At 43.5% G+C, this 24,641-nt stretch overlaps 1 protein-coding gene across 1 annotated transcript in view; it reads left to right on the top strand.

Annotated features, from left to right (window-relative positions):
• Positions 1 to 24,641, top strand: part of LOC143139611 (disco-interacting protein 2 homolog C-like) — an 84,506-nt gene that overhangs the window by 4,772 nt on the left and 55,093 nt on the right. Inside the window, exons 2-6 of the mRNA XM_076300191.1 lie at positions 17,967 to 18,038; positions 18,702 to 18,797; positions 21,104 to 21,229; positions 22,133 to 22,309; positions 23,893 to 24,018. Of these exons, the coding sequence (XP_076156306.1) occupies positions 17,967 to 18,038; positions 18,702 to 18,797; positions 21,104 to 21,229; positions 22,133 to 22,309; positions 23,893 to 24,018 (597 nt within the window). The remainder of the gene's footprint in view (positions 1 to 17,966; positions 18,039 to 18,701; positions 18,798 to 21,103; positions 21,230 to 22,132; positions 22,310 to 23,892; positions 24,019 to 24,641) is intronic.

Here is a 24,641-nt window from a genome sequence, read left to right as displayed (position 1 = left end):
TTTGATCTTAGACCGTGTGTATGCTCAAATTCATCCCAACTCTCAGATTCATAAAAACAGTCTTTGACGTGGAAATCTGAATAAGATCCATTTAAAAGGTAAACTATGCAGTATTGGCAATTTCTTTACTGTTTTTCCGGTTTTTGCATCTTTTTCGCTGGCTCGGTCATAACGAATGTCTGAGAAACTCCATCGCTACCTTTTTCTAGCCGGTGCCTGGAATAACAATTTTAATATCACGTTTAGCCTTGGGTTTAATATATTAAAAATCACTTTAAATATACAGTACATCACATTTGAAAAGCTCACAAACTCCGCTAGCAGTCCAACTAATGGCTTCAGGAATGAAAACATGTATTTTTATAGGGTTTCCCTTTAAATGTATTGACCTTGATCTTTTTAAATTTAATTATTTTTAACTTGTTGCTCTGTAGCACTTTGAGATTGCTTCAATATAAAGTGCAATACACATAAAATGTATTATTATTATTATTATTATTATTATTATTATTATTATGAGCTGACAGACAGAGACAGACAGATTGTTTAATTCTCTATCTCTCTCTTCTCTCTCTCTTCTCTCTCTCTTCTCTCTCTCTTCTCTCTATCCTTTCTTCTCTCTGTGCCCTCTCCATCCCTCTCTCCATCCCTCTCTCTATCTCTCTCTTCTCTCTCTCCATATCTCTATCCTTTCTTCTCTCTGTGCCCTCTCCATCCCCCTCTCCATCCCCCTCTATCTCTCTATCCCTCTCTCCATCTCTCTATCATCTCTCTTCCCTCAGCCTTTACTGTGTGCAAAGTGTATGTGTGTGTGTGTGTATGTGTGTGTGTGTGTGTGTGTGTGTGTGTGTGTGTGTGTATGTGTGGGGGGAGGGGGGGGCTCTTATAGTCCAATCTGTCACATTCCTCCTGGTATTTTAATCTCACTTGATAATTACACACACACATACACATACACATCCATACACACACACATGTACACACACACATCCATATACACATACACATGCATACACACACATACACACATATACACTTGCATACACAAACACACACACACACATGTTAACATGGGCACGTATGTACACACACTCTCTTTGTTTCTCTCCGTTGCCCATAGACATACACTCTCACAGACACGCACACACACACACACACACACACACACACACACACAGTTATTCCCAAGTAATAATAAAGGAGCCTTGTTGTTTTACAGTGCTGTGGTTGGTTGCAACTCTGTGTGTGTTGTGTGTGTGTGTGTGTGTTTTATAGAAATGGATGTGTGTGTAGGTGTGATTAGATGTAGAAATGCAGAGAGGCTCCCTGTGTGTGTGTGTGTGTGTGATCTTGTCATGCCATATTTTCTGCTCTGTCGGGTGTGTGTCCTAATTTCTCATCTCGCTGTAAGCTGATTGGCTAAAACAACAAATGCTGGTTATATAGATACCAGGGGTGTGTGTGTGTGTGTGTGTGTGTGTGTGTTTGTGTGGTTATATAGATACCAGGAGTGTGTGTGTGTGTGTGTGTGTGTGTGTGTGTGTGTGTGTGTGTGTGTGTGTGTGTGTGTGTTATATAGATACCAGGGGTGGAAAGATTACCGTGTGTGTGTGTGTGTGTGTGTGTGTGTGTGTGGTTATATAGATACCAGGGGTGGAGATTACCGTGTGTGTGTGTGTGTGTGTGTGTGTGTGTGTTATATAGATACCAGGGGTGGAAAGATTACCGTGTGTGTGTGTGTGTGTGTGTGTGTGTGTGGTTATATAGATACCAGGGGTGGAGATTACCGTGTGTGTGTGTGTGTGTGTGTGTGTGTGTGTGTGTGTGTGTGTGTGTATGTATGTGTGTGTGTGTGTGGGTGTGTGTGTGGGTGTGTGTGTGTGTATGCATGTGTGTGTGTGTGTGTGTGGGTGTGTGTGTGTGTGTGGTGTGTGTGTGTGTGTGTGTTGTCTTAAATATGAGGTGTATTGTGTGTGGCACACACAGTGTCTTTTCATGTTGTATGCCATTTGTCACTGTGGTAACCAAGCCTGAACACACACACACACACACAGAGTGACAGACAGACACACACACACATACACACACACTAGGGGTGTTTAAATGAATCAAATAATCGATGCATCACTATGCGGACATTGGCGGACATGGACGATGCTGCATCGATGAGGTGGCCGACCGATTATAACGCAATGATGTCGCTCGTTAATTTTTCCGGCCACAGCATAAACAGTCAAAAGTGTGTGTGTATGTGTGTGCACCAGGTAGCTTGTGTGTAAAGTGTGTGTGTGTATGTGTTGCACCAGGTAGCTTGTGTGTAAAGTGTGTGTGTGTGTTAGGGGTGTAAAGATTAACCGATACGTATCGGTATCCGTTTTTAACGTGTAAGATACGGCTACATCGATACGTGAAGCCCCGTATCGGAAAAAAACTGAAATGAACCGGTCGTTATATCGATTTACTTGTTATGAATCGGTGCACAACCTTTTCTGCTCGCTCAGACTCTCATTTACGTTCCAAGCAGCGCGTTCATCCCACTTCCGGTTTTGAAACTATACGTGGCACGGAATTGTGGGTAATGCAGTTCGTTTTTGGTTACATTCATTGGCCAAAGTTGTCAAATGACCTCATTACCCATACATCTCTACTGCAACTTAAGCATGTGACAACTTGCACTCGGTCGGCTTTTGTTTTTCGAAATCCAGTGCGAAATTAAACACTTATAGCATTCCTAAACAGCAACGATAGTCTGTAGAGTAGCCTTACTTTTGATGAAGGGATTTCCTTAATGTTAAATAATAATTTGGCCCTTGCTGCTAAAACGATGCATAAATTATTAGCCAATGATTTTGTTCATATTCACTCAGACTTGTGGCATTTTAGGTTTCTGCATTAGGTCTACTGTTGGAACAAAATAAGCCCAGAGAGTTCATTGATTTGTAGGCCTATTTTATTCTTGTAGGGTAGGCTAGGCCTATATGAGAAAAGGCCAAGAGTGTCTTAAGCACTGTTTTATTTTATTTCGGTATTGTCTTACCTCAACAAGGCTACAGCTCCATGAAAACAATCAGATATAACTCTATAAAATCTGTAAAGTCTATAAAAATGTATTTTTATGTTGTATTTGGCTGCTGTGCTTGACTGAAATGTAGACTATTCTTTTTTCATTTCAATACAGTATATGAAACAAACCTCAGTTTAGATAATCATATTCACACATTTTGTTGCCTAATTGACAACCATGACCATGATAATTGATAATATAAAATGAATGTGCACCTTGAGCAAATTATAAAAAATCTTTCAGAATGCTTTCCATTCTTGAACTGCATCGAATTGCATCGCATCAAATCGTACTGAATCGTTTTTTATAAACATGTATCTTTTCTTGTATCGAATCGTGCCCATGTATCTAGATGCGAATCGTATCGTCTTTTACATGAGAGATTCACACCCCTAGTGTGTGTATGTGTGTGCACCAGGTAGCTTGTGTGTAAAGTGTGTGTGTGTATGTGTGTGCACCAGGTAGCTTGTATGTAAAGTGTGTGTGTGTATGTGTGTGCACCAGGTAGCTTGTGTGTAAAGTGTGTGTGTGTGTATGTGTGTGCACCAGGTAGCTTGTGTGTAAAGTGTGTGTGTGTGTGTGTGTGTGTATGTGTGTGCACCAGGTAGCTTCTGTGTAAAGTGTGTGTGTGTATGTGTGTGCACCAGGTAGCTTGTGTGTAAAGTGTGTGTGTGTGTGTATGTGTGTGCACCAGGTAGCTTCTGTGTAAAGTGTGTGTGTGTATGTGTGTGCACCAGGTAGCTTGTGTGTAAAATGTGTGTGTGTATGTGTGTGCACCAGGTAGCTTGTTTGTAAAGTGTGTGTTTGTGTGTGCACCAGGTAGCTTGTGTGTAAAGTGTGTGAGTGTGTGTATGTGTGTGCACCAGGTAGCTTGCGGGAGCGCACCTTCTAAAAATAGCCAACAAGTCACCTGCAGATCAAGCTCTAAAAACATCCTCCATTCTGAGGTTTTTAATAGACTAGTGCAGTGCCCGTTCAAACATGCTATTCCCGTAGCCCAATTACATGCCTGCAGGTAGGCCTGCTTTAAAAATAGGATGATAGGGAAAAACATAATTCCAGGTAAGCATTCAATAATGAATAGGCCTACAGATAATATAATAAATGTGAATTTAAGCATGGCTGCATGTGACATTTTTTACAAATCAAAATGACATAATCCTAACAGCTGTTTTGAGTCAAGGCTATATGCTTAGCCTATTGAATAACTTGATGATAGAGAAAACAAACCATTTTGTGGAATGATGCATCATATGGAATTTGCAACGGTGTGACTCAAAAACAGTCTCTGGTGGCCTATAAGTGACATCACACTCTGTCTGCCACTCGTTGCTTGTCGCTGGTTATGCTTTGCATGTGTGGCATTCTGAGACGTTCTTTAATTCGGGACCATTATCGCTCGTTTCAATTTAGGACCTTGCAGTTGGAATTGTCGTTTGTTTATTCAAAGTCTAAAGACAGTCCAAAGTAGCCTGGGCTATTCGAAGTGTCCGCTTATTTACGTCATTTTGAAGAGCCACTGCATATAGCCTACCTGTGTGTGTTGGCATGTTGGCGTGTTGTTGCAAAATTCGTGGAGTTATCTTGCACTCGCTTAAGTTTTTACCCGTGTAACCTACACTGATCCAATTCTGCCAAAGCCCTGCTTCTATCCTCACTGGTAGCTTACAGTCCTACATGCTGTGTGGGAGGGGGAGTGGCTAGCGGCGAAAGCCAATGCGTGCTTCTTTTACCGATATAGGCTATTTAACGATATCTTTTGCATTTCTTATTCAAACAACGTCAAATTCGGCAGTGCACTTACTCATGCCTGTAGCAAGACACCTGCCAAGTTTGTATTCAGTCTGACAAACGGTCAGCGAGATATGCGTGCCACAGACACACACACACACACACACACAGACACACAGACGCTTCTTGCTTTATAGATAGATATTTAATTGTAGACCAGAACCATTTATGTAGCCATACATCTGTAACATTAACTTGATATTGGTGATACGATATCCTACAAATTGTAGCTGGGTTAAATTGTAACCTTACACACACAGACAAACTCACAGACACAGTGTGTATGTGTGTGTGTGTGTGTGTGTGTGTGTCCGTGTGTTTCTATGTGGTGTGTGTGTATTTGTGTGTAAGAGCATTTCTTTAATCCACTTTCCGTTAATGTTTGAAGAGATGGAGCTCAGTGATACAGAATTATGTCAGTGGGTCAGAGAGAGGGGGAGAGAAAGAGAGAGGGGGGAGAGGGAGAGAGAGGGGGGAGAGAAAGAGAGGGGGGGAGAGAAAGAGAGAGGGGGGAGAGAAAGAGAGGGGGGGGGAGAGAAAGAGAGAGAGGGGGGAGAGGGAGAGAGAGGGAGGGGAAGAGGAAGAGAAGGATAGAGATGAAGAGCTAGCTAACATATATCTAGCAGCATTAATATCTGAGCTAACATGGCTAGCTAACAAATATCTAGCAGCATTAATATCTGAGCTAACATGGCTAGCTTACATATATCTAGCAGCATTAAAATCTGCTACTGGCCTAAGCTAACAATGCAATACCGTGTGTGTGTGTGTGTGTCTTTTTCCCGCCTCTTTTTTATTTTCATTCTCATTTATTATTATTATTATTATTATTTATTTATTTTTCAAGATTGTTTTGTTTTTGTATGTCTTACATGTATTGACTTTGTGCTTTGACAACACAAGCATTCTAGTCATGTCAATAAAGCTTCTTTGAATTTGAGAGAGAGAGATTGTGTGTGTGCGTCCTTCCAAGTGACCTACATCTGAAGCGAAAACTCACACAAACACACAGACACACACACACACAGACACACACAGACACACACACACACACACACACACACACACACAGACACAGACACACACAGACACACACACACACACACACACACACACACAGACACAGACACACACACACACAGACACACACAGACTCAGACACACACACACACAGACACACACACACACACACAGAGAAATGGAGAGAGACTGAGGGAAGAAGTGTGTGACCAGAGTGGTAAAGGGAATGGAGAGATAGGAGAGGACAGATGGAGAGAGAGAGTGAGGGATAGAGAGAGAGATGGAGAGAGAGGGAGAGTGAGGGACAGAGAGAGAGAGATGGAGAGAGAGGGAGAGTGAGGGACAGAGAGAGAGAGATGGAGAGAGTGAGGGACAGCGAGATGGAGAGAAAACAAGAGATGGAGAGATGCAAGGGACAGATAGAGCCCCCCCAACACACAACACACACACACACACACACACTCCTGCTTATTCTGTGCTTACGGAATAATAAGAAGCGATTACAGATTGGCACCATATTTGATTCACATTAGAGATAATAAACAAAGAACATTATTAACGAAGTACAGGCTAAGCGACCACACTCGCCATGAAAATGGACAGACATCAGCAGAGCTGGGTAGTGTGTGTTGAGAGGATTAGCAGAGCTGGGTAGTGTGTGTTGAGAGGATCAGTAGAGCTGGGTAGTGTGTGTTGAGAGGATTAGTAGAGCTGGGTAGTGTGTGTTGAGAGGATCAGTAGAGCTGGGTAGTGTGTGTTGAGAGGATCAGCAGAGCTGGTAGTGTGTGTTAGGAGGAGACATCAGCAGACCTGGGTAGTGTTAGGAGGAGAGGGGAGAACTTGCATAAACTGGAAGTACATTTCCTTAGCGATCGTCAAAAATACAAACACATAGGAGAGGCCTACTTCCTCAAAATAGAGGACACTTGCCCTGGATTTATTTCCTTAAAAAAAAATATATATATTCTTGCTTATCATCATTACTACTACTACTTCTATAGTACTAATGCAGCTCAGTCATGCCAATAAAGCTTTTTTACATTTGTGAATTTTGAGAGAGAGAGAGATGGAGGGAGGGAGAGATGGAGAGAGGGAGAGATTGGGACGAGGATGCAGGAGAGGTCATGGGAAGATGTCGCTCTTGTGCTAAATATATAGATGACATCATCACCCTGGACGTCTCTCTCCCCTGTGTGTGTGTGTGTGTGTGTGAGCGTGAGAGAGAAAGAGGGAGTGTGTGTGTGAGATGGAGACAGAGTGAGTGAGTGAGTGAGAGAGGGAGAAATAGAGGGAGAGAGTGTGTGTGAATAATGATTTGTTTGTATTGATCCATAACAACTCATTCTTTAACTGTTCTGTCAATGAAGGTTAAATCAAATATCAATATTACATACACACACACACCACGCACTGTGATCACACACACACACACACACAGTGACTCTACATAACTTACTGTAACTTAGTGTGTGTGTGTCAACACAACGGTTACTGGATCCCCCACTCATATAATTCCAGCGCTGCAAATTCAGGGTCACACACACACACAATCTGACTCTGGTACTGCTGCAGTGTCCTCTAAGCACTGTTATATAAAATGTAGAACACACACACTCGCTCTCTCTCTCTCTTTCTCACACACACGAGCGCATTAATGAGTTATGCTATTTCAGTCATGCACTTCTCCCTTGCCATCCTCATTTCCATGGAATTCTATAAATAGACCACACTCTGTCTCACACACACACTCTCTCTCACACACATGCATGACTGACTTACACACACATTCCTACACACACTCACTTACATCATAGGCATTATCCCCCCCCCCGACACACACACACACACACTCAGAAGCATATCAATACATGCAGGGGTGTGTGCCAGTGGGTAGAAGACTATTGTGGGGCAGCCGTGGCCTACTGGTTAGCGCTTCGGTAGGCACAGCTGAAGTGCGTTTGAGCATTAAGGCACCTAACCCCTCACTGCTCCCCGAGCGCCGCTGTTGTTGCAGGCAGCTCACTGCGCCGGGATTAGTGTGTGCTTCACCTCACTGTGTGTTCACTGTGTGCTGAGTGTGTTTCACTAATTCACGGATTGGGATAAATGCAGAGACCAAATTTCCCTCACGGGATTAAAAGAGTATATATACTTATATACTTATATTTATATATAGAAGTAGAAGACACCCAACTCTACTCTGATTGGCTTTGACCCCCAACTCTACTCTACTCTGATTGGCTCTGACCCCCAACCCTACTCTACTCTGATTGGCTCTGACCCCCAACTCTACTTTACTCTGATTGGCTCTGACCCCCAACTCTACTCTGATTGGCTCTGACCCCCAACCCTACTCTACTCTGATTGGCTCTGACCCCCAACTCTACTTTACTCTGATTGGCTCTGACCCCCAACTCTACACTACTCTGATTGGCTCTGACCCCCAACTCTACTCTACTCTGATTGGCTCAAACCCCCAACTCTACTCTACTCTGATTGGCTCTGACCCCCTACTCTACTCTACTCTGATTGGCTCTGACCCCTAGCCTGGCGGACTCAACTATTTGACTCCCTGATGAAGGCTTGTTTTTGCCGAAACGCGTTTAAAGGTTTAAATGTAACCAAGCCAATAAAATAAATGCTTTTTAACCTTTGATAATTGAGAGTGCCTTGGAATCCCCTGTTTTTTTCTCACTCCAAAGCTGGTGTCAGATTATGTTACGAGGACACAAGTTTCCTACTGCGTATCAACAACACTCAATAACAGTTTATGTGATGTGTTAATCACAACATTTCTTCCCTAACAATTTGACGACAGCTAGTTGTGGAGCTATTCAACCTGCCGCTTGCTAGTGAGACTCAGTGGCTGTGTGCAGTGTGCACCCGCTTCCTTATTTGGGTTTTGGGTTGCCAGGATTTTTGACAAAACGGTTTAAATTGAAAGTAAGTGATTGTGTATGTGTAGGGTGTATTTCATACACAATCTGGCAAACTGGGAAATGTCAGAATAACCGAAAAAATGAATGGATCAGTGATTTTAAAATTAAGGTTGATGGCCATGCAAATTACGGGAGTTTTCCGGGAGAAATAACAAAACGGAAGGGTGCCGGGAGATGACCTTGAAATACGGGAGAAACCCGGCAAAAACGGGAGTGTTGGCCGCTATGTTAAGAAGAAAATGACGCTGCCACATGTCAAAAGGTTATAAGACCTCTATGTTGTAGAAACATGGAATCAGAAAAAGTAGCTCCCGCACACTGTCTTCATTTGCAGTTAAAACTTTATACGTTTCGATCAGATGACCATCATCAGGCAATTTGCTCACCCATATTTATCTGCAGAAAGGACATAGACAACATATCAAATGTTGAAAATCACAAAGTTGACTATATCCTGGAAAATATATGTTCATTTTGAATTTGATGCCAGCAGCATGTTTAAAAAAAGTTGGGATGGGAGCAGGGCATGAAATTGGCACCCGCCCACACGCCAAATGCGGGTAACTTTTGTGATTGGCGGGTGAAACTGTCAATGTACCTGCCACGTTGGCGGGTAGCCAATAAGACAACACAACACTGAGCAAGGAGATGCACTGTCCAGATTGCCGTTTGTAGGCTATGGCTCGGAGAAAGCGAGATCAAACCCATTTGCAGGGGTGGGTAGTAGCCTAACGCGTTACATTTTTTTTTCGAGGAACGGCAAACGACTTAACTTTTTCAAAACGGTAGCCTACTTTTACTCTTACTCAAGTACATTTTTGAGCCAATAATCTACTACTACTTTTACTCTTTTACTTTACTTACATTACGAGTACAAGTTTATTATTGGAGAAAGTATCTCGAAGAGGGAAAAGCGCACCTCTCCCTTGGAGGAAAGAAACAGGGCTTCAGAATGCGTTAGCCCACGATTATAAAAGTAATGCCTGGCCTAGCTAACAGCTCAGTTAACACAATGACGTACAGTTGCTGCATCTTCTGGTGAGGCTGCCAGAGTTGCAACGAGACTAGAGGTAGGCTATGACATGACACGGAAACTTTCACGTATATTCATTTCTGGCCAGCATCGTTCAACAATCACATTGGACAAGGAAAGTAGGCCTACAACTTAATTTACAAGCAAATCAAATGCACTGGAAATCGAGCATACAAGTTAGAAAAAGCCTAGCATTCATTTATGTAGCCTCAATGTTGCAGGACATGACATGAGACGGTCGGCTGAGAAAACAGATAGCCTGCTCTGTCGCTCTGCCCGAGTGGATATGCCTAGGCTATTATAGCCTAAATATAGGTCTACCCATAATATAGCCATTGTTTTTAGGTTACATTGTCTGTATGGTGGAGTTATAACCAGACTTCTAGCAATGCAAAGCAGAAGAATCAGCTGCAATGTATTGGAAGACTGCTTTTCAATCCATAGCCACGTAATGCTTATTCTGGCTATGACAAAGTATATATAAATATAAATATAAAATATATTTGAATTGGGCTTTTAAAATATGTTTGACTATATGATTAGCCTACAGAGGAGGAGAAAAGCAAATAGGCATGAAGGATACTTTTGTATCCCTTTAAAGGTCCATCAAAAATATAAAAATGTAGGCCTACAAAAAAGTAACTTGTTAGGCCTACTTGAGTAGTTTATTAACAAAGTACTTTTTTACTTTTACTTGAGTACTGTAATGTGTATTCTGTACAAGTTCAAGAACCATTCTTATGCATTTTCTGAGTCGTTCACCTTTATTTTGGGCACAAAATAATTTTGGCTGGTAAAAAACCACTGTGGCAGGTGGATTTCAAAATTCACCTGCCACAGTGGCTGGTGGCCAAAAAAGTTAACTTCAGGCCCTGGATGGGAGCATGTTTACCACTGTGTGGCTTCACCTCTTCATTTATCAACATTCTGTTTAGGAACTGAGGAGACCTTTTGCTAGAGTTTTGAGAATGAAATGTCCCATTCCTGCCCGATATGGATTTCAGTTGCTCAGCAGTCTGGGGTATTCTTAGTCATGTTTTTCATTCTATTATGCACCTGATTTGACAAGTCTGGACTGCAGACAGGCCATTGTAGCACCTAGACTCTTCCTCTATTATGGAGAAATACTATTTAAATACACTAAATAGCCGCTTTTTGTGTGTGTATATTGTTATGAGTGCTACAGGAAGTCTGACATTAGATATGTAAATAGATGCTGCACACACACACACACACACACACAATAACCCTGCAGATCACAGAGTAGGAATCTCCTGGACACATTTTGAGCTTTTATACAAAAATAGCAGCTTTGTCGCCCCTAGCAACCCTGTCGTTAGCCAGTGAGTTAATTAGAGTTGAAACAAGGATGAGAGAGAGAGAGAGAAAGGGTTGGTCCACCAGGATCTTGAGAGAGAGAGAGAGAGAGAGAGAGAGAGAAAGAGTTGGTCCACCAGGATCTTGAGAGAGAGAGAGAGAGAGAGAGAGAGAGAGAGAGAGAGAGAGAGAGTTGGCCCACCAGCATCATGCCAGTGAGACTGAGAGAGTGTGACTGTGGGGGTTCAAAATTCCCATTTCACAAGTTCCAGGAAGTGATTGTTGGTTGTTTGAAATACTGTAGAATACTTTTGCAAGATCCACTGTTACAAAATAACAATGATTATGTATTAAACATTTGAATAATGTGTGTGATTTGTGCAGCTAAGGTTCGTATAAATGCATAAGAACATGCTTGGGACAGAAGCTTTGGACCATAGAGCCGCGCAGCCTTTTGACCGTCACACTTCATGTAACATTATTTGAATTTAAATTGATTTTGTATCATTTTAAGTTTAGTAAAGAACAAGAGCCAGAAATATTAGATTCAAGATTTTATTATTTGATTTGATTTGTGTCCTGTGTGAAAGAAGTTTTGAGGTCCTAAGCTAGTGTCAGCTTGCTGTGCTCATGTCCACATCCACTCATGTAAACAAACACACACGTAAACAAACACACATGTAAACAAACACCATCATATTGAGGTCAGCAGAAAGAATCCGGGTGATGAATGACTAAAGAAAAGGATCATGATAATGCCCTTATATTACGTATGCATTAAGTTGATAACAAAAAGATTTCTGACTGACAGACCTGTGTGTGCGTGTGTGTGTGCATGCGTGCGTGTGTGTGTGCATGTGTGTGCGTGAACGTGTGTGTGTGTGCGTGAACGTGTGTGTGCTCGTGTGTGTGCGTGTGTCTTCAGTGGTAATGTTCCAGTGTTGTGTGTGTGTGTGTGTGTATTTGTAGCGTCATCATGTGCAAATATTTCTGCATTTACATGAACCTGCATTTACATTGCAAAACACTAAGCATCTTACTCATAGTGTGTGTGTGTGTGTGTGTGTGTGTGTGTGTGCACATGGGTGGGTGTGTGCGTGAACATAGGTGTGTGTGTGTGTGTGTGCGTGCACATAGGTGTGTGTGTGTGTGTGTGCGTGCCTGCGTGCACATGGGTGTGTGTGTGCGTGCACATGGGTGTGTGTGTGTGTGTGTGTACGTGCACATGGGTGTGTGTGTGTGTGTGCAAATGGGTGTGTGCGTGTGTGCGTGCGTGCACCTGTGTGTGTGTGCGTGCGTGCAAATGGGTGTGTGCGTGTGTGTGTGTACGTGCATGCACATGGGTGTGTGTGTGCGTGCGTGCATGCACATGTGTGTGTGTGTGTGTGTGTGTGTGTGTGTGTTCCAGCATCTACATGTAAACCACCCTCACTCTATTCCTGCCTCATAGCCTGTGTGTGTGTGTGCGTGCGTGCGTGTGTGTGCATGCGTGCACATGGGTGTGGGTGTGTGTGTGTGTGTGTGTGCGTGCGTGCGTGTGTGTGTGTGCTCCAGCATCTACATGTAAGCCACTCTCACTCTTCCTGCCTCATAGCCTGTGTGTGTGTGTGTGTGTGTGTGTGTGTGTGTGTGTGTGTGTGTGTGCGTGCGTGTGTGTGTGTGCTCCAGCATCTACATGTAAACCACTCTCACTCTTCCTGCCTCTGTCAATGAGAAGCTTTTGTCACCTGTAGCTGTTGTAGCTCTGGACAACAATGTGTGTGTGGGCGTGTGTGTGTGTGTGTGTGTGTGTGTGTGTAGGGCCATCATGTGCAAAAATGTTCACATTTACATGAACCTACATTTACATGGAAAACACTAACCATCTTCCTCAGAGTGAGTGTGTGTGTGTGTGTACCGTCAAATGTGCTTCTGTGTGTGTGTGTGTTTTTTTTTTTTTTTGGGGGGGGGGGTGTTAGTTCTCAGTGGAATTTATTAAAACCTATGTGTGTGTGAAGGAGAGATAGAGATTGTGTGTGCCTGCTGTGTGTGTTTAAGAGACAGTGTGTGTGGGGGAGGGCGTGTGTATAAGAGAAAAGGTATAGCAGCCCTCATCCCTGACTAATAGTGTGTGTGTGTGTGTGCGTGTGCGTGTGCGTGTGTGTGTGCGTGTGCGTGTGCGTGTGCGTGTGCGTGTGCGTGTGCGTGTGCGTGTGTGTGTGTGTGTGCGTGTGTGTGTGTGCGTGTGTGTGTGTGTGTGTGTGTGTGCCCCTGCACCAGCAGTCTCCTCGTCCATAGTTTGAGAAACGCTATGCTGCGTCCCATAAGATTCTAGAGCTCTGGGCTCTTTAGGAAGTACATTACAAAATAAACTCTGAATCTCACTGCATTAATGTGTTTATCACTTAGCTAATGTTTAGCAGTACAAAATAAACTCTGAATCTGACTGCATTAATGTGTTTAGCGGGGCTCTTTAGGAAGTACATTACAAAATAAACTCTGAATCTGACTGCATTAATGTGTTTATCAGTGTTGGGCAAGTTACTTCAAAATCGTAATGTACTATGCATTACTTATTACTGTCATTTAAAAGTAATTTGTTACATTATAATATTACTGTCTCTGAATTGTAAGGCATTACACTACTATTGCATTACTTTTAAGTTACTTTCACCAAAATATCTAGAAATATGGATTTGCCATTCTAAATGCAGTTTATTACGCTCAATGCAGCTTGCTCTTCCAATGGAGGGAGATGTGGTATAGCATAATGACTGAGCTAGGCTTAAGGCAACAGTAGAATGCAATAGGCGCAGTGCTCATAATGCAATACAAGGAACAATCATAGTCAGAATGTTAAAAACCTACAAAAGGTCAAAGTCTGGTAAATTGTGATAGAAATACTGTAACTTTAAGGCCTAGGCCTACTCATTAAAACAAATAGAGAGCCTACTATATTGTAAATCAAAGCTTAAAGGAACCGTATGTAAGATTGTGGCCAAAACAGGTACTACAATCACTTTCAAATTACTGTAGAGCGGTGTATCCCCTTCCCCTCCCCTCTGACTGGCAGAGTTGACGGATGACGAAACACTACTGACTTTGTGATTAGTAGATAGGTGGAGGGTGGCGCATTAGGCCAAAAAACACCATGACAACATCAACATCAGTTGAGGGCTGCAACCACTTTTTAAATGACAATATCCTGGCCAGACTACTGTTGTCAGTGATGTAAGTATTTGAAATGAACATGATTTCTTAATGTCTAGTGACATATCAGGGCAATTTTATGATTAATTGAAATACAATTTTTACATACGGTTCCTTTAATAAAGACATGTCAAGATGGTGGCCTGCTGGCCATTTCGGTGCCCTAAGTGAGTGGCTTTGAGTGAGTGACATTTAAATAATAACTCAAACACCTAAAGTAAAATAAAAGGCCTATTATTTACAGACCATTACTGTGTATTTTTAAACATTAATTTCTGAAGAAATGCTGTTTTACATATAAATGGTGCACTGTCACTTTAAGAGCATTGATCTTTACGTTGTCATAATGCCCTTTTGCCAGCTCTTGTTTACAAGCCTTATTTGTTTGAGTTACATTGATAGCACAATATTAACAATAATGTGCACAATGTTAAGTTGTTTTAAGCAACCTTCATTGCTTTGGAAATGGAAGTATGCAATGACATGTTGCTTCACATTTCGTTTTGCGAATACAAGTGAATTATGAGCCTGGTATCCACCTAGCTATCTGAATGGAATGCGTTTCAGTCGACTCAGCATATCATGTGCTTCATGTAGCCTAAATGCTTGGAAAACGAATGATTGAAGACCCAATTCTAGTACTACGTGGTGATTGAGAGAACCCAAAAGGTATCAAACTTGCATGTAACATCGTGTTAGTGCATTTTGACATTGTAAACGTTATTAATGAAGAGTGAAACGCAGTTTGCAGTAAAGCTACTATTTATTGGTTACATTTGGGTGCCCCCTCTGTCCTTTGGTGCCCAACGCAAAGTGCGTGATGCGCGTGGTGGGAGCGGTGGCACTGCCAGGCTACACAATCTTTTTCTGCATTTCTATCCCTTTATTCTCTTCAATTTAAGTTCACAGCACAAAGCTGACATGCACAACAGCATAGTTTGTGTTTTATCAAGAATCAAAAAGATTAGCGTGGCACTACTTTAGATGTTTCATTAATTTACTTGTGCTATTTCGCGAGCTGAGAGATCTTTCGGTTTCGCACACAAAGTGCACTAACTATTATGTTCTTCATAGCCTTGTCTCTGACAAGCTGAAAATAATGAGCGTAGGCTTATGTCCATCCAGCAAATAGAGTCCGCCTGCGAGTCTGCTGCAGCCACAGTCATCTTCAACCAGTATCAGGAGATAACGTTCTACTATTTTGCGCGGATTTTTTCTCCTGTTGTTCTCGCGTGGTGTTTGCCAATATGTATCAAAACAAAACAAGCGCTTAATTTTGGGTTAAACTGCATTGTAACGCGCGTTACTGAAGTTTGTACCGAGTAAATATTACCCGATTTTTTTTTTGTAATGCCTTACATTACCGCGTTACCGCAAACAGCAATATATTACAGTAATTACATTACTTTTGTAACGCATTACTCCCAACACTGGTGTTTATCACTTAGCTAATGTTTAGCATGGCTAGTACAAAGTAAACTCTGAATCTGACTGCATTAATGTGTTTATAATTTAGCTAATGTTTAGCATGGCTAGTACAAAGTAAACTCCAACTCCAACTACATCAGTCTGTTTTCCATTTAGCTAACGTTTAGCATTGCTAGCAGGCCTACATAATATCAATGTGTTTACCATTTAGCTAACGTTTAGCATTGCTAGTACATAATACACTTTTAATCTGACTGCATCGATGCTATGACTAGTGATGTGCCCAATGAAGCGAGGCTTCGGAACTTGTGTCGAGCAGAAAGGGGCGTGCCAGATGAAGCCCCGGTTCGAGGCTTGTGTCGTTTCCATAAAAATCACGTGACTGATGACAAACGAGGCCTCGGTTTGTGAGTGTGACGTCTGAAGCTTCGTTTGGGACACACACCCACGTGACTGCTTCGGAATCTGACTCAAAGGCATAAAATTGCGCGAACCAGGGCACCCGCTCTAGTGTCGGAATGAGTTGTGTTGTATTGCAAGAGTCAGGCGAAATTTGTGGGAAGCCCTGTTTTATATAGGATGCTTTCTCTGTTTGGGAATTTACGTTCTTTTCTTTCGGAAAATGCCCATAATCCATAATATCATGCACATAGAAATAAAGAAGAAATAGCCTAGGCCTAGCCTAAAGCTTTGCCATTTATTAAAACGTGTCTGTGTTGCATTCTTGTCTCAACTTCAATCATGTAGCCTAATTTAAAAGCAATACAGGCTAATAATTTCTATATGTAGGCTTAACAATAATGGCTGACATAATATTTTCCTTTTATTGAAAGTTTGATTCATGAAACGTCAATGTCGGGCCATATAGGGTTTGGTTTAATTAGGTGCCTGGTCGTTTCCTTTTCACTCTCGTCCGTAGCGTGTTGAGGTTGATAATACTTCGTACTGGTTCAGAAGCTAAGTAGTGTCTACTGCGGGCGTTAAGTGGATGGTAGACCGATTGTATCATTGACTGGGATAACATGATTTCACGACTCCACGGAAACACCAATCTTCACGTGATAACGAGTGACGGCATTATGTTGCCTAATCGTATTTTATTGTATTGAATTGAGACAAACAGAAGTGCAAATTTCTTGCAACACTTTTAATGTAATGAACGAGAACATTTCGAAGCTTTGGCATTGTGTTGAACGTTGTAGGCATTCTTTTCAATAGTTCGTGGTTGCGATAATTTATGCAAACCACCAGATGTCGCTGTGTTTTCCTTGTCTTTCATGTTTCGAAGCTTCGGCACATTACTCGGCACATTAGGGAAATGTGTCGAGTAGCGCTCGAGGCTTCATTTACCCATCACTAGCTATGACTATCCTGCGGACTGAGGCACCAAGATTATGATGCCAGGCGAAGCAACTCTCCAGGCCTATACACTAACACAAACTCATACGCTCACACATACAGATATGCAATCACCTCCCCTCCCCCCATCCCTCGCCTTCGCCGCTTTGTACTCCCAGTCTGACCAGCGGGTCTGTGACCAGCTCTGACATGGCTGCAGGACCAGATGGCTGCTTGCCTGTGCTGGGTTAGCCCCCCACACACACACACACTCCCCTCCCCTGTTGCAAGTCGTGTGATTTCATGTTGTAAGTGTACTGTTCATGTGCTTATGTTGCTGAGGTGTTTTTCCCCACACTGTACTCCCTACAGGAGCATAGTTGCCTTTTTCTCCTCCTCCTCCTCTCCTCATGTTATGCTGCTGTATTCTCCTCTTCTCTCCTCATGTTATGCTGCTGTATTCTCCTCTTCTCTCCTCATGTTATGCTGCTGTATTCTCCTCCTCTCCTCATGTTATGCTGCTGTATTCTCCTCCTCTCTCCTCATGTTATGCTGCTGTATTCTCCTCCTCTCTCCTCATGTTATGCTGCTGTATTCTCCTCTTCTCTCCTCATGTTATGCTGCTGTATTCTCCTCCTCTCTCCTCATGTTATGCTGCTGTATTCTCCTCCTCTCTCCTCATGTTATGCTGCTGTATTCTCCTCCCTCCTCATGTTATGCTGTATTTTTTCAAATGGCGCCGCAGGTGGCTGCCTCGGTACTCTAACCGGAGTCAAATTCCTTGTTTGTTTACTGGTCAATAAAGCCGATTCTGATTCTGATCAGGATGATCATATTTGTCTTGCAGGTGACATCACACAGAAAGGCTACGAGAAGAAGAGAGCAAAACTGCTCAGACCGTTTCTACCCATAGTTCCAGGTACCACACACACACACACACACATGCACACACACACTGTCTACTGCTCAGACCGTTTCTACCTATAGTTCCAGGTACCACACACACACACACACACATGCACACACACACTGTCTACTGCTCAGACCGTTTCTACCCATAGTTCCAGGTACCACACACACACACACACACATGCACACACACACTGTCTACTGCTCAGACCGTTTCTACCTATAGTTCCAGGTACCACACACAGACACACACACACACACAGACACACACACATGCACACACACTCACACACACTGTTTACTGCTCAGACCGTTTCTACCTATAGTTCCAGGTACCACACACAGACACACACACACACACAGACACACACACATGCACACACACTCACACAGACACGCACACACACACACACACACACACACACACACACACACACACACACACACACTGCCTATAACTCTTATCTGCGTGTTTACTTGACTGTATATCTGTGTGTGTCTGTTTCTCTCTCTCTCTCTCTCTGTGTGTGTGTGTGTGTGTGTCTGTTTCACTCTCTCTCTCTCTGTGTGTGTGTGTCTGTTTCTCTCTCTCTCTCTCTGTGTGTGTGTGTGTGTGTGTCTGTTTCACTCTCTCTCTCTCTGTGTGTGTGTGTGTGTGTGTGTGTGTGTGTAGGGGCGGAGCCTCATGAGCATCGTACTCCCATCACCCCCTCCCCTCGTTACCATCGGCGACGCTCCACAGGATCTCGGGATGAACGCTATCGCTCTGGTGAGATAGCTGGTGTGTGTGTGTGTGTGTGTGTGTGTGTTTGTTTGGGGTCATCCCTATATTCCCAGGGTCCTACATTCCCAGGGTCCTATGTTTCCCAGATTAATAAGGTAGGTAATGGGAACATGAAAAAGGCTCCTATATTCCCAGGACACTGTGGGCCAGATGTACGTACATTTGCGAACGTAGCGTTATCAGCGTCATGGACAAACCGCAGACTGCGAACGCTGACAGACCCAAGTTTCCGTCGTATTTATCAATCGTTCAATCCTTGGTGTAAACTGCGCCTTTCTCTGCCTTTCTCCGCCCATAAACGCAATTTACGAACGTCCACAACTGAATGGCAGAGCCTACAAGCGCAGTTGAATGAAGTTAACTGATGACAACATTAAAGAGAATCAAACGTTTAGCGATCATGAAATAATACCATAGATGATAAGATGTCAACGAGCAGGGAGATAATGAAGATCAGTAGTTCTAGTCAAACTACTTGTGAACGTAGGCTATGGAAAATTGGTCAAATCTAGCAAGTAGGAAAGTTTAAGTGAATGACGTGAAAGTGAAAGTAAGACATTCGAAAGGCCAACGAAAGTTAATGTTGCTTTTGATAGTAGCCTACAAAGACTTGCAAAACTGGTGCTCTAAATAGCGATTCTGTTGTCTTTGAAAGGTTCTCTTATTGAAGCATTGAACTTCAATTTGGATTAACACCTGCTTTTACAAGGCGCAAGTATTTAGGTGCAGAATAGACGTGCGCTTTCAGGAGCAGTCTTTGTACATACCGCGGAATACATAATTAGGCGCTCTTTACTCTTCCCCTCCCATCTTTTTACGCTAAACTCCCACTTTCCCCTGGATCCTCCCATGAATGCATATGCATGACACGAAAAGCGCAATTAGACATTTTCAGCTCCCGCGACATTTTCAGATTGCGCTTTTACCTCATTGCGGCCTGTTTGTACATACCTCGCAATGATTTTAAACGCACGTTGCGAAACAAATACGCCTGAAGTGGGCGCAAAAGCGTTAGTACATCTGGCCCTGTGTTTCTTATGGATTTGTGCTTATTATAGGACCCTGAGAACATAGGTATGCTCCTGTTTGTTTCTGTGTGTGTGTAGACCTACACAGTTAAGCGGAAGAGGAGGCTGTGTGTGTGTGTGGTGTGTGTGTGTGTGTGTGTGTGTGGTGTGTGAGTGTGTGTGTGTGGTGTGTGTGTGTGTGTGTGTGTGTGTGTGTGTGGTGTGTGTGGTGTGTGTGTGTGTGGTGTGTGTGTATATAATGGTGTGTGTGTGTGTAGACCTACACAGTGAAGCAGGAGAGGAGGCTGTGTGTGGTGTGTATTTAATGGTGTGTGTGTGTGTGTGTGTGTGTGTGTGTTGTAGACATACACAGTGAAGCGGGAGAGAAGGCTGTGTGTGTGTGGTGTGTGTGTGGTGTGTATATAATGGTGTGTGTGTGTGTGTGTTGTAGACATACACAGTAAAGCGGGAGAGGAGGCTGTGTGTGTGAGTGTGTGTGTGTGTGTGTGGTGTGTGTATATAATGGTGTGTGTGTGTGTGTGGTGTGTGTATATAATGGTGTGTGTGTGTGTGTGTGTGGTGTGTGTATATAATTGTGTGTGTGTGTGTGTGTGTGTGTGTGTATAACGGTGTGTGTGTGTGTGTGTGTGTGTGTGTGTGTGTATAACGGTGTGTGTGTGTGTGTGTGTGTGTATAATGGTGTGTGTGTGTGTATAACGTTGTGTGTGTGTGTGTGTGTGTGTGTGTGTGTGTGTAACATTGTGTGTGTGTGTGTGTGTGTGTGTGTGTGTAACTGTGTATGTGTGTAATGGTGTGTGTGTGTGTGTGTGTGTGTGTAACGGTGTGTGTGTGTGTGTATAATGGTGTGTGTGTGTGTGTTGTAGACCTACACAGTCAGGCTGTCCAGGCTGCTCTGCTGAGTCAGAGGAGGCTGTGTGTATAACGGTGTGTGTGTGTAACAATGTGTGTGTGTGTGTATAACGGTGTGTGTGTGTGTGTTGTAGACCTACACAGTCAGGCTGTCCAGGCTGCTCTGCTGAGTCAGAGGGAGAGGAGGCTGTGTGTATAATGATGTGTGTGTGTGTGTGTGTGTGTGTGTGTAACGGTGTGTGTGTGTGTGTGTATAACGGTGTGTGTGTGTGTGTTGTAGACCTACACAGTCAGGCTGTCCAGGCTGCTCTGCTGAGTCAGAGGGAGAGGAGGCTGTGTGTATAATGATGTGTGTGTGTGTGTGTGTGTGTGTGTAACGGTGTGTGTGTGTGTGTGTGTGTGTGTGTGTTGTAGACCTACACAGTGAGGCTGTCCAGGCTGCTCTGCTGGGTCAGAGGGAGAGGAGGCTGGCGGTTCCGATGCCGTCCAAGCGGTCATCTCTACTAGTGCACAACTCTGTGGACGCTTACACCCCACCAGGTAACACACACACTGTGTGTGTGTGTGTGTGAGAGAGAGAGAGAGTGTGTGTGAGTGTATCCTGTGAATGTGTAATTGTTACGAGACCACTAATGAGATGAGATGGTACAACATCACATATGAGGCCGTAGAGAAAAGGTGACGGTGCATAATTATTGAATTTAATGAATCGTGACCAGCGAGGCACAACGATGAGATGAGATGCCCAGCGTCTGCCAACGAGGCACAACGATGAGATGAGATGCCCAGCGTCTGCCAACGAGACACAACGATGAGATGAGATGCCCAGCGTCTGCCAACGAGACACAACGATGAGATGAGATGCCCAGCGTCTGCCAACGAGGCACAACGATGAGATGAGATGCCCAGCGTCTGCCAACGAGGCACAACGATGAGATGAGATGCCCAGCGTCTGCCAGCGTGAGCAGGTGCGAAGTGAGAGCGAGAGAGCCCCAGTCTTCTATTGAAGTGGCCCAACCCACAATCAGCAATCACGCAGGACAGAGAGACGCAACAACAACAACAACAACAACAACATGTCCTGTAGGGGGACAGAGAGACACAACAACAACACCAACAACAACAACAACATGTCCTGTAGGGGGACAGAGAGACACAACAACAACAACAACATGTCCTGTAGGGGGACAGAGAGACACAACAACAACAACAACATGTCCTGTAGGGGGACAGAGAGACACAACAACAACAACAACATGTCCTGTAGGGGGACAGAGAGACACAAGTAGATTATGTTTTAGCTGGTTTATTGCTCTGAGTCCCATGTGCTTGGTCACCCCTGGTCACCTTAAAGACAATACAGCCATAAACTGACCAGTTTTCACTCTGTGTGTGTGTGTGTGTGTGTGTGTGTGTGTGTGTGTGTCGTGGATCCTGCTTTAGACTCGTCATCAGGTTCGGACAGCGAGAGCTCATTAAGGCGTTGTCATGGCAGCGGGCTGGTGGAGGAGTGGCTTAGCCGGGCGCTCCAGAGTTCTTCATCATCGTCCACATCATCATCCTCCTCGTCCTCTAACGCAGCACGCCTGGCAGAGCTGCTCACACACACACACACACATGGTGAGTTACACACACACACACACACACACACAAACAAACAAACACACACACACAAGCAGGCTTGGAATTTCACCATTCTGGGGGCAAGGCCACTTGGCCTTCAGTTGGCCATATTTGGTGGGGGGCACCAAGGCCAAAGTTGACTATACAGTAGTAGGCTATAAAAATGATCAAAGTTGTATTTAGCCTATTCACTGCAGTAGACCTGCATCACTGTATGAAACATTACAAAAACATGAAATGAAAACATGACATATTACATAGAACTGTAAATCATCTGACTATCTAATATTTACAGATATCTAGGCTATATATAACATTTATTTTATATTTGGCCTGTTATGAAATCATGTATTTCAATTTATCAATCAAGCACAGCTCAGCTTTAAGAAACTCAAATAGCCTAGATGCATGCTTAGCATTTTGTGATCATTAAGGCTACTTTCACAAACTCTTAGTCAGCTGTCCTCTGATTTACCAATATCTAGACGATATTTGTAACATTTATTTTGTATTTGGCCCGTTATGAAATCATGTGGAACAATTTAAACACATTGTAAAACTTAAAGCCCAAATTTTGAGACATCCATGTATGTCGAACTTTACTGCAAATTCAAAACTGGATTACTCTGGAACGGCTAACTGTACAGGGGACTGCTTTACACCTTTGTGTTCGGTAAGGTCTCCTGTTTATTCTGATATATGGTTTGTCATGTGTTAAAAGAAGGGTTCATAAAGTATTCCACCAAGATGAATGGGTAGGGAGATCATGGGACGCAGAACCTTCAGTAGAATGTATGATTAAATTGAATTATATTATTTACTTTTCTCGCGAACCGTTCAACACAGCAATTATCGGCTAACATCGTTTAAAAGCTGAGAAAAAGCTCTTTCATGTGATACTTGTGATGTCTGTGTGATGAATAGGCTACTTCGCGAGTAGTTCAACTGAGAAGAATGGGTGAATTTGGACGCACTTTCTTTCTTGCGCTGTCACTTTCTCCACTGCGTAAAAGACTAAATTAATTTGCGCTGTGAATGCTAAGATTATTTTGACAGGCCACAGGCTAAATAAAAATCGCTATTAGTAGGACGCAAAGCAGAATATTGAAAGAAGGGGGCACCAAGGCCACCGTGGCCTGTAAACCTATGATTTTCAAAGGGGCGTCACGGCCAACGCAAGGGGCTACGACGGCCATGGCCGTCGTGGCCGCCGTGAAATTCCTACCCTGCACACAAGTAATATATACACACTCAAACAGATTTTCTATTTTCTCTCTCTCTCACCTGCTCTCATATGCACACACACATAGTAAGTTGCACTCCTGCACACACACATAGTAAGTTGCACTCCTGCACACACACATAGTAAGTTGCACTCCTGGCTTTGTGAATGAACAACCTCCTGAAATTCTCACCACAATTTTAACCTGCAAACCAGAATTTAAAAAAGAAATGTATTCACTTTGCCAAACTCAACAGTGGTGGCTTGATTTTACGTGTGTGTGTGTGTGTGTGTGTGTGTGTGTGTGTGTTTGTGTGTGTGTGTGTGTGTGTGTGTGTGTGTGTGTGTGTGAGTTCAGGAGGTCCAGGCTCCCACCTGTCCCTGAAGAGAAGGGGCATTATGGGATACCTGGAGAACGGCATGATGGGAAGGCGCTCGTGTGAGGATGGGTCTGATCGACCCTGGTCGTCTCTGGAGTCAGACGGTGTGTGACAACACGCCCCCCCCCCCCACCACCACACACACACACAAACAACACACTGTTCACCACCACCACACACACACACACGCACACACACACACAAACAACACACTGTTCACCACCACTACACACACACACACACACACACACACACACACACACACACACACACACACACACATACACACACACGCACACACACACACAAACAACACACTGTTTACCACACACACACACACACAAACACATGCACACAAACAAACAATATGCCACTGTTTACCACACACACACACACACACACACACACACACACAAACAACACACTGTTCACCACACACACACACACACACACACACTGTTCACCACACACACACACAGACACACACACTCACACACACACACACACACACACACACACACACACAACACACTGTTCACCACACACACACACACACACACACACACACACACACACACACACAAACACACACACACACACACACACACACACAAACAACACACTGTTCACCACACACACACACACACACAAACACACAAACACATGCACACAAACAAACAATATGCCACTGTTTACCACATACACACACACACACAAACAATATGCC

This window comes from Alosa pseudoharengus, unplaced genomic scaffold (assembly GCF_046254945.1).
Source record: "Alosa pseudoharengus isolate Yale_2024_CS ecotype anadromous, Long Island Sound unplaced genomic scaffold, YU_APseudo_1.1 YU_APseudo_1.1_scf_22, whole genome shotgun sequence".
Classification (NCBI taxonomy): Eukaryota; Metazoa; Chordata; class Actinopteri; order Clupeiformes; family Clupeidae; genus Alosa; species Alosa pseudoharengus.
Note: the sequence above shows the minus strand (reverse complement) of the source record. Positions and strands in the feature narration are given on the sequence as shown.